The sequence below is a fragment of the Dendroctonus ponderosae genome, unplaced genomic scaffold, assembly GCF_020466585.1.
Source record: "Dendroctonus ponderosae isolate FM_Combo_2020 unplaced genomic scaffold, Dpon_F_20191213v2 Dpon_F_20191213_2, whole genome shotgun sequence".
In the NCBI taxonomy this organism is placed as follows: Eukaryota; Metazoa; Arthropoda; class Insecta; order Coleoptera; family Curculionidae; genus Dendroctonus; species Dendroctonus ponderosae.
Genome location: NW_026018165.1, coordinates 12,843,438 through 12,854,552, shown reverse-complemented (window position 1 = coordinate 12,854,552; position 11,115 = coordinate 12,843,438). Strand labels below are relative to the sequence as shown.

The 11,115-nt window shown below is 33.0% G+C and overlaps 1 protein-coding gene and 1 long non-coding RNA gene across 4 annotated transcripts in view; one reads left to right on the top strand and one right to left on the bottom strand.

Moving 5' to 3' along the window:
- The window catches only part of LOC109544675, a 6,777-nt gene extending 1,199 nt beyond the window's left edge, over positions 1-5,578 (top strand). For 2 of the 3 annotated variants that reach the window (XM_048663940.1, XM_048663939.1), the window contains exons 2-10: positions 274-737; positions 793-1,072; positions 1,932-2,119; positions 2,707-2,948; positions 3,011-3,251; positions 3,719-3,934; positions 4,067-4,336; positions 5,100-5,189; positions 5,243-5,578. In XM_048663940.1, the coding sequence (XP_048519897.1) occupies positions 303-737; positions 793-1,072; positions 1,932-2,119; positions 2,707-2,948; positions 3,011-3,251; positions 3,719-3,934; positions 4,067-4,336; positions 5,100-5,189; positions 5,243-5,425 (2,145 nt within the window). In that variant the 5' untranslated portion in view covers positions 274-302 and the 3' untranslated portion in view covers positions 5,426-5,578. The remainder of the gene's footprint in view (positions 1-273; positions 738-792; positions 1,073-1,931; positions 2,120-2,706; positions 2,949-3,010; positions 3,252-3,718; positions 3,935-4,066; positions 4,337-5,099; positions 5,190-5,242) is intronic. The other variant, XM_048663941.1, reaches the window with a different exon arrangement.
- A 1,432-nt stretch (positions 5,579-7,010) lies between these two features.
- Positions 7,011-10,830, bottom strand: LOC109544674. The gene is made up of 2 exons (XR_002172601.2): positions 10,443-10,830; positions 7,011-7,269 (listed from the first exon to the last, which is right to left on the bottom strand). It is a non-coding gene; the product is annotated as an uncharacterized LOC109544674 (long non-coding RNA).
- Between the last annotated feature and the right edge of the window lie 285 nt (positions 10,831-11,115).

The window sequence follows — 11,115 nt, the reverse complement described above, 5'->3', positions numbered from 1 at the left end:
TACACATGTAATGATGGTATAAGCAGAGATTAGTAGATTAGGCTGATCTCTGGTATAAGTTGACCTATTTTAAGGGACCAATCCAAAATTACCTGGTTAATTTTTTTTTTGTGGCTGATAGCAACTTGCCTCTCCAAATATGTACTTGTATGCCCAATTTAATGTTTAATAGGACAAAATATTATGTTGTTTATGACACAGCTGTAACCGATTAAGAAAGTCAATGATAAAACGCTATATCTGTTATACTCTTAATTCTTTTCCACATTTTAGCATTCTATAATTAATTAACAAGAAAACTAATGGATCAAAACCGTTCAGAGAATGGGAACAGTCAGCAACAAAATGTCCACTTACACATGCATCATGTATGTAACTGCCAAGGAGGTATATACCCATCGTACTACCCTACGGTAGGCTATAGGGCTCCGATACCATCGCTAGTGCCTTATCATCCCACCTCAACGGTAGCCAGGCCCTACTTACAACACTATCAGTATACCCAGTTCAATCTTGGCAATCAATACGGTCTTCCTATGGGGCACGTTAGCGGATCGAATACGTCGATTTATGGCCCGGCAAATTCTAGTTCCAGTACCATCGATCTTGTATATGCAGGAGCTGCTGTTAAGGACAGAAGAGAAAGGGAAGACGGAACTGCAGAAGTTGATCGAATCAATGATCCTCCAGAAGGGTACGATTTTGGGCAAATTACTCCTCCGGCGAACGAACTGCTGGTAATGAAATCTATGCCAATATTGATAACATATAAAGTTTGCCTTAATATGTTAGAGTACTGCTGAGCCAACGACTCAAGAAAACTTCGTCAAATTTTTGGAAAAGAGCTGCCTAACTGCGGAACAGATTGCTTACAGAAATCGCAACCGACCTTGCTTTCGTAACATTCAAAACTTGTGCATCCGAACCAGATCCGAAATATTAAAACCTTGCACTACTATTTCAAATATTCATTCCCAGGGCATCCCATGGGCCACTAAAGATTTTATTTATGCGTTCGTACGGCTGACTAATTGTTGGCATATTTTGAAAGGATACTGGGAAAATCGAGATGGTGAGTGTAAAATATTTTAATACTTTTACTTCTTAAGTTTTAATTATTAGCAATTACAGAACATTTGTATGACACATTTTCTTTCTATTTTCTGTATTCGCTATAATTTACCAGATGTTTGGTTGGTTCTTGGAAAATGAACCAGCCTGTATAACAAAGAAAAACCGAAAATAAAGAAGTAAATTCCCTTTTACAAACAGCATACCACGAATATAGACTAGTATCCGTAACTTGAAAAATGGTTGCAATAATTCCGAAAGTTTCAGCTCATGCCAAAGCAGCTCCGCTCTATAAAAGGTTGCCCATATCAGTAAATAAGTATTTAGTCAGAAAATGTTTTCCTCGAAAGTTTTAGATTTTAAGAGGTGCGCATTTGAAAATTATTGTCCAAAAGAACAAGTGCGTCATAAACGTGTGATAGTAACCAAGTAAAATTAGTTAAATGGAACCGCCAATATTTTATCAAAATTTAACGTAAATTAATTTCAAAAGTTTCATCCGATTAGTTTACGGTTTTGGAATTACATAATTGGGAAAATATGAAACTGTGCTATATGTATGACTAAACTTTTGTTCTGAATGGAAAAAACCCACAGTTTTAATGGTGCTGATGTAGTTGATTTGTAATATTCGATCTATAATATCATTATTCCAATTAAATTTGCGCCGGGCTTGTAGAATTTGTGTAAAATCTAAAAATGACATTTTCCACCATCGGATAATTTTCATAGAATTTTGATGACTCTTGGGAACGGAGAATAGAGTAACCAACTCGGCTGTTTTATTAGAAAACTTTTGTAAACACCTTCACCGGAAAACTAACTGGCTTATTATGAAAGTTTGTAAATTATTTTTTTAGGATCAAGTTTGGGAAAGATTGAAAAAGAACTTACACCTGAATTTCGGTCCTGTTATGTACGATGGGAGAAAGAAACTATGGAACTGGCTGGACAGTTGACAAAAATTTTCTACAATCTAGACACAAATCTTAATACGTCCAGTTCAGGGGCCAATGTGTATTCGGTTAATAACTTAATACCATCACAGGTAACTGGTTTTTCACAAATGATTCAAAGATAATAAAACAAAATGTACGTATGTTAAAAGTTGGAGAAGTGAAATAGTAGCACTTCTGAGTTAATTGCCAAATTTAGGGAATTAACTAGTCTCACATCTGAGTTTCATTAGTCTACTTCTTCACTTGATTCAATTTCTTTGTGAGGATTCTTTTGCGTAATAATTACAGCAAAATTTACCACAGCTACATGTTTTAACGGGTCTGAGTATTTTTTTTAAGACCTCAAAAGCCCCGATTTCCAATATTTTCACCTTTTTAAAGTTTCCTCATTTAACTAAACATTTGCGTCAAAAGTAGCGACCAAATTTTACACTTTTTAAATTGAAAAAATCTGAATAAAATTGCTGTCATATCGATATCCATACATCTGTTATATCATATCTTAAATGGATTATGACTTCGGTTCTTTCGCAGTGTTTCCGCATAAGACGCTGCAAAGAAGTTTACATTTTTTAGTTAGAAATATTATTTCATTGATTGTAAATACCTAATTCTCGGTTTGGGACATTTGGTTAATATACTGCATTGGTAACAATTTTATAACATGTGTTTCCAGATCAATTTGGTTAAAAGTGCTTCGGAAGGAGCCATGAAAAAACCTACAACCTCAAGCGATACTGCTACTACATCTACTGTTACTAACGGAAGCGACTCTTCTAGAAACATTCGGGGAATCCTCCATTTACCTATTAACAATTCTCCTCCAATGACGGAAACTATTGATCAAGCCAATCAAACTTATTCTGGCGATTTTTGTGCCAAAGAAGAATATGATTCTGAGGAAGAGCGTACTAGAAGGTTGCATCCAGAGGACTTGCTTGGTTCTTAACAACATTTTTAACCCTGGCTTTGTAAAGTAGGGTTTACATGAAACCAGGGAGCTACAACGTACCAAAAAAAGGCTTGGAACCTGGAGCTTCCGGAAATAGTCCCAGAGGCATAGAATTTCTTGAAACTGCCCAGAACGTGAACAAAGTTAGAGAAGCATCCAATGGACGTTATTGGGCAAATATACTTCTATCAGCAGGGAAAACGTTGAGTCAAGAATATAAATCACTATCTGAAGCTGATGATAGTTGTCCACACCTGTTGGAGTCAGAGGTACGTGTTTCGAACTGCAAATATTTCTAATATGTTTATTGTTATAATAAAAATTTCACAAATGGGGACAATTATTGTTGGTATAATCAATAATCATAATAATAGTTTATGGCCATGAGGGCACAATGAGGAAACTGACATTAGAATCCAATCAAACGAGATATTTTTTTGTAATAAATGGGCACAAACTGGGCGCAGCAGGCACAAACTGGTTTGGAGTTAAACAGAGAAAGTATTTTTGTTAACACATCAATTTGAGGTTATGGTGACAATAAAAGAACGACACCAATTTTGAATCACCTTGTATAGGAGATTTCACTTAAGTTTAATGAAATTTTACAAAGTTTTGCTTCTAATGTTTAGCTAATGTGCTAGTTCGTCAAATGCCCTACCACTACTACTTCCATATGTGAAACGTTAAAATGTATTGTGTAAGTCAGTTACTGTTTAGAATTCTGTTCTTTTAGGTTCCCATAAACCCAGATAGTTCACCATCAATTAATGTTCAGGAATGGCTGGTAAATAACAATTTTTCTAACTTCATTGAACCACAGGCTCCTGCTGCCCTACAAGAACTGAAGACTTACTATCTAGATGGTCCTTACAACACTCTCCCCCATTTGGATACATCTATTTCTATTGACAATAAAAATCAATATTCCTCGCCTATCACTTTACTACAGGTAAGCTTTTGCCTTTTGTCAATCAGGCTGTTTGGGTGTTTCAAATTAACCGTTAAATGTTCATTCAAGTGTTTCAAAACACAATTACTCTTTGATACTTATGACATAAAAAGTGAATACCTAACTTTTTAGCGAGGAAAGAAATTTTGTTCTCAGCAATCCATCGCGCCTAATGGAAGTGGCTCAACAGTCGGAATCGCAAATGGGATGGGCGAGACTGTTATCTCGAGAAGCTTTAGGAGACCACATGGATCCAGCCCCATACATTCCCAAACACAGGGAAATGAATCCAACCCATTCGAGTTGAAAGGCGGTGGATTAACTGGAATCGGACAATGTGCACTTGAAAATGTGGTGAAAAGTTTCAGAGAACATATGATGAGGTCTGCTGTTGATGGAGAGGTAATTTATATTATATTCATTGTTATAAAATCAATATTTCTTGTAATGCACGTACATTCAGCTCGGCTTATACCTAAAAGCTTATTATTAATAGAAATATATTTTTCAAGTTATACTAACTTTACATTTTATAATTTGGAACTACTAATTGGTGACTACAGGTTCATCTTAAATAATTGTAAACTTTGTGGGAGGCGATATGTCATTTTGCTATGTTATGCAACGGAAACGAGCCATGACTTGATGATTTAAAATTAGCAATTGAGTTGCAAAGAACTTTTTTTGGAGTACGGAGAAAACAGTTTAATTCATGTCACATCAATGTTCGATTATGTTCAAAACACGGAAACTGGCAAATGGAAACAAAAGGCATTTAAATATTAGGTCGAAGCAAGATAGTTTTACCATTGAGAATTTTAGTTCTTCAAAAAAAAATTGATTTTTAAAACACGTTTTACTGTTTGTACTATAATACTGTCATATCATGGCTAATTTTATTTTTACGGCTTATATAGCATTTCTGGAAAATACATTTACCCTTAGGCTGTAGTAATTGGAAAATATCTAAAACGTTTTCAGTCGGATTTTATGTAAGCTTTGATCTTTTTTGCTTTTTTCGATTCTCCCTCAATAGCATTCGTATTTTGAAACGATTCTAAATTATATTGACGTTATAATTTTTTAAATTTTACTTATCATTTTTTTCTTAATCTTCACTTATCTTTTATATTTATTTATATGTATTTGTATATTATACTTTTAGATTAACCTGGAAAATATTTTACAAAAAATAAGAACTTTGGAATACTCGTACGTTAATGAAGTTGTTAGAGATCTGCGTTATATGGCTAAGGTAAGTGAACAGCTGTGGCAGTTTCTATTGTAGCAACTGTTATTATTTAATAGCTTATAGATGAAATGGACAATCGTAACCAAGGCTGGTTTTCTCAAAAATTGGAATTATTACTAACAGAGCATTTCAACACGTACGATTTTTCCAATATAAAGGGAGATCTAAATGAATCGGTGGGACCTTTAAAAAGCGCTCTTACATCTATTTTTACTAGTGACTGTGATCACTTTATTTAGAATTTATTTTTTAATTGAAGAAAATGATTTAAAAACATAATTTTAGAGTTTAAATGCAAATGTGTCAAACTTTAGAAGCATATTAATTAAAACTTTCATTAATTGCCGTGTATTTTAAGAATAGTCTTCAGAAATAAAAAAAGTTTTCTTCAATTTATTATTTCTAGGACGCTTTGTTATAAAATATGTGTTTGTTAACTGTTCTGAAAACCCTCGTGTTTCAACATCATATCTTATGATGAAATTTATGTATTTATGTTGTGTTATTAGTCTGCTTAAAGCTTAAGTGTTAAATAGATGTTAATTATTTGTTGCTATAATAAATGTATTGTTACATTAATTTAATAGTAAAATAAACTGTAAAGTTTCAAGTATTTTTATTAATCACTTAATAACGACCGTTCTTAAACAGTCACAGAAAAGCAACCAATGCAACAAACTGGCTCGGGGATAATCAGTTACCCTTAACCCGTTCTCCTGCACGTTACACAATACTTTAGAAATTCATTTTTTACGGTAGCAACTTCGCCTTTATCAGGTATAACAGACAAAACTGTCCTCATCAGAAATACCAGTTTTGCGCTCATTCTTTAATATTTCAAGTCATCTTTGATGTTTTCCGACCACATCAAGGCATCGAAGAACAAAAGTGTACAGTTTTTACTAGAGACTATTATTAGAGACCACGGGATCATAGATAAATACAAGTTTTGCACGGGATGACAAAACCAGGCGAATTTCGAGCAGATCCTCGGTTCTAAAACTAAATCCCGATCATCAGAGTCTTTCAGACTCGAAAGATATTTCGAGAACATTCTTCGGCTTTTAAATCACTTTTCTATTGCTGTAGACTTCAATTAACCTCGGCAGAAACATTTGCCTTTCTAACTCCAAGCTAACGCTCGCAGATTAAACTACTCGTATACAGAGTTATTCGAAATTTGTTATTATTGAAAACTCCAGTAACCATGGAGGAATACAGAAAGTGGCAATAAGGATAAACGATAAATTCAACAGGATCCATTAAATGTCGAAACGCACTTTTTCGAAATGTCAATATTGTCAACGACAAATTGTTCTTTATTTTCATCATAACCCCCAATTGATGTGTTTACAGATAAATATACATATTACACATTAGTACAGAATTAGCCTGTAGAGTAGAATAATATCCAACCACTTAGTAGCAGTTATAGGGAAGAGATACAGCAGTAAAGGATGACGACACGATTTTGTTCAACGTATTTGCTAGCTGTGTATATGAATAAACTATCTTTTTCAAGTTCAAGCGACCAAATCTATTGCTGTCATCCCGAAGACCAAAAATAAAAGTAGTCTGGTAACAGTTTTAAGTATATAGTGTTGCTCCATGGTATAAACTTCAATCAAACATATTCTAGTGCGGGACATAATAAATATAATTACAAAAATGTGTGAAGTGGGTTTATAGTAACACGAATCAAAGCATCTTGAAAAAACTTATAGATATTATATAATTTTTTAGTTTATCGTCCAGGCAAAAATTAAACCTGTGTCGTTTCTTCACTACTTTGGACTTTCATTTCTTTCAAACTAATACTGTCTTTATCATTTTGTCCGATTTCCTCGCATTTATCCTTAGCTAATTGTCTATTACTATCCGTAACCCACAGGAAGCTTCCTTTCTTCAAAGTTACGCACAAATAAGCGCTTGCAACCACTCCAAGTAGCAAAAATGCTATTAGAACACAAGACCCTATGACAAACGTGATTGTGTAGTCGACTGTTTTTTCTTCTTGGTAAATAGTCGCCTGCTCCGTGGTGTTCTGGTTGTTTTCCTTAAGTATTATTCTAAAATCCATAATCTGGAAGTAGAAAAATTGCTGTTTAACTGTTTTGCCAAGGCTTTAAATTAAACGAACGGTTTTTTAAATGGCTTGTAGTTGGAGTCTTTAATATCCAACACTTCTTACTTAATGGAAATTTAGATTTATTTACCTCTGCAAAATGATAGAACCAATGAAAGACTTTTTAAATTATTATCCTAACTTTCTAGCTCTACATTCCTAAAGTAAAAAATTTGCTTTGTCCATGATTGAGCTATTGTAATAGTAAAGAAATGAATATGCAGCGTGTGTAAACATAATGGAACACTATCCATAACTCCCTTCGAATAAGAGAGTATTTGAATATTCACTTGAAACTGTTGAACAGGAACACCTTTAAGGTGGCCACCGCGATCACCAGATCTAACATCTCAAATTTTTTTTGGGGAAATGTTGGAAAATATAATTGATAAAGAAGTCAATTTATCCCGAGAACAACTTGATCAAATAATTCATGACGGAATAATTCATTCGGAAATTCCCACAAAAGACACAGTGGGGAACAAGTTGCAACATGATTGATTTATATTCGTAGAAAGAGTGAAATTGAATTAACCCAATATCTCGAGATTTGTCTCCATTAGATTATTTTTTTGGAGTCATCTAAAATCTAAGATCTATGGAATTTAACCAATAAAACTTATCATAGAATATTATTAACCAGTATAAAGACTACATGACCGTAGAGCGACTTCAGTTTAAACATTTATCAATGATTTAATGCCAGCGAATTTTACTAGTCCCTCTCTAATAGTGGAAACCTTTCTACATAGCTTGATTATTAATATTTTTTTTATAAACCGTCAAAAGATTGTTTGCAGTTTAAACTAGCAAACAGTTTACCAGGAATGCTTTTTTGTTAGGGTAAATTATTAAGTTAATTATCCGCAAGTTCAAATAAACATTCGGCTGCCATTGTTAGTGTTAAATGTTAACTTAATGCACTCTGACATGAAGAAATGGTGAGAATTGAATATTCACGATGGCCCTGACTTAAACTGTTTATTTTAAATTTAAACAGATGCTCAATTTTATCACATGCGATATCAGGCTTATTTAAAACAATGTAAAAATCACACTTTTAATTTTAAAACCACACGATATATGTTAATGTTAGGGAGTGAATTGTAATGTACAAATTTGAAATAAAAAAAAATGTATGGGTTTAGTAATGCCACATTCCAGAAAGATTTTTTAGAAAGAAAAAAGTACAAATTACGGTCTACAGGGGCGTGTGTACGGCCTATGATAGCAATAAAATAAGTAAAAATTTAACAATTTTATTTTTGCCTCTGCAAGAAGGTGTGGTATAATAGTAGCATACTTTATATTATTCTTTAATATATTTATTGCTAATATCAGCACTGACCTACTGATGATATAATATTTAAACGACTAAATATGTTGTACAGCATCTACTAAAAACTAAAAAAGCCAAATCAGAATAAAAACGGTGTTTGGCATAAAAAAATTTTATGCATCAAAAATAATAAACGAGATCGACGCTAAACTATTCCAACATTTGCACATTAAAGTTTGTGAATTATTTTTTACTAAAACTTATATTAAGCACATACGGTTTTTTGCAGCGTTACTATATAACGTTTAGCGTCTCTTGAATTTAACTTTTGTCCCGATTTATTGCTTTTACAATAATCATTTGCTCTGTCTTGATCGCAGCAAAAAGTCGGTTTTCAAAAAATGTAAATGCGATCGTATTCCTTCAGCAAAATAATAATGATTTCTTTGTACATATCCCGTTGTAAGATGTAAACGATGAAAACGTTGAAAACGTTGAAAACTACTTGAAAAGACCGTTGCATTACCAATAACAACTTGACTGTATTAGCTTTTTCTGTATGGTTAAATTAAGAAAAATGTTTAAGCAAAGCTCCTAAAAGCAAAAAATTGGACGCAAACTCTTACTAAAGGAATAGTTTTTTGCACCATTCTTCATTACTTAGACCAGAAAGTCCTTAAATTAAATATTTGAATTTGGTCATATATTGGTAAATATTATAATATTTAAGTTTCTTCATAGGTACGAAGTTAAGATCCGATATTAGATATTAGAAATTGGTAATCAAATTTAACAGAAACATGCAAGTACGTCTGAACAATTAAACATAACGGATGTAAAGTTCATTAAATTATTCGGTAAATAAACAGGCTTTGCTCTCTCCCTATAACACAACTAAACACATTTGCTTTCAATAAGGCGTTATGTTTTAACTCCCACAATTGCTTCCGTTTTGAACTTCGCATGTTTCCGAACGGTCTACTGCGGTTATTTATTTCGTATATAACTGGAAGCTTAGGTAGAACTTTAAAGTCAAATAAAAAATCAAGCATTGCATTTATCAATTAATTTTTTAACATCCAATTTGCAAATACTTTAAATGTTGCTACAAGATTTGCCCGTATGCTTTTAGCATTAACAAGTATATTGAATACCGCAAATTATTGCTTGTATTAATTTGAGTTATAAACAGTTTGAGTGTTTATTTAAAACATTTTTCAAACAACAATTTTTTTGTGAAAACCAGAATTATTAGTGTTAAGCTATTATTGTATCTATCTATTTTATCACCTCAAACTACAACTATAGACATTTTATCTTATCTTAAACTATGTAAATTGTACCAATCGTTACCATTTACGCATCCGTATCGAACAAATAAACACCACACGTGGTGAGGCATTATAAACAGATCGCACGTTTACCCTGCACTTAAAATAAACCGTGAAGATAATGAACAGAAATTGAAAATTCACTAACATGTTACAAACAATATTGGCCATATTTCGATCCATTGAATAAATTTAAATGAAAAACGAAGCTCGTTTAGAACAACTACAAATCATACAGGCAAAGAAATTTTTCACGCCAAAAAGCTAGCTTTTTTAAAATAAAAAGCGCTTATTTCACTTCGAAGATAGCCCGAAAATATCTGAAGAAGTTCATGAAACAGTTCTACCAACTTTGTTATTTGAGTATGTCTAAACTCTTCGATAATGATCATTTTTAACTTCGGTTGTCATCAATATGTAGTATTCATTTCGATTACATCCGACATTAACGCCAATTAACAAGAATTATTCAACAACTCAAAGCACATCTTTGAAAAATAGAAGATAACGATTCTACTTACCCAATTTTTTTTTGATTCAATCCAAAAAAGTTGTGTTTTGACTGGGCTTCACACCACTGTTTTTTTTCCAAAACGTTACTTAAAATGGAACTGCAAAGGTCCGCAGCTAAAATTTCACACGTGACCTGACTAGTTTGATTAGAAAATAATTCAATATTCAGATTGCGTGATTATTCAATGGCAACCCGCGGAATAAAAATGACTGCAGAAGGATGAAAACACGGCCAGTTCAGGCGTTGAGATGCGGGCTCCTTTGCCATTTAACATTTTCAGGACCGTGTTTAAACGGGACAGAGAGGAAAAGTATACGAATGCTGAGGCATTATAGATATTTAGCTGAGCTTAACTGTGTACAGGGTGTTTACGTAGACCGTGCATTAGAAGTTTTCCAACTTAAATTTCTTTTTGAAACTTCAAAATGAAATTTTCAGTTTTATTTCCCAACTAACAAAAGTGTTTGTACACCCTGTATATAGCTAGAGGGCTGTATTTTACATAGTTTCAGCACGACAAATCAGCCGCAAGTTGGAAAACTTCTAATGCACGATCTACTTAAATCATCCATCCTCCTAATTTTTGACTGAGAATATTTTGCTTGGAAAATCGTCTATTGGACAATAAAGTCTTTTTAACTAACTTTTTATTCACTTTTTCAACTAATATTAATTTTTCA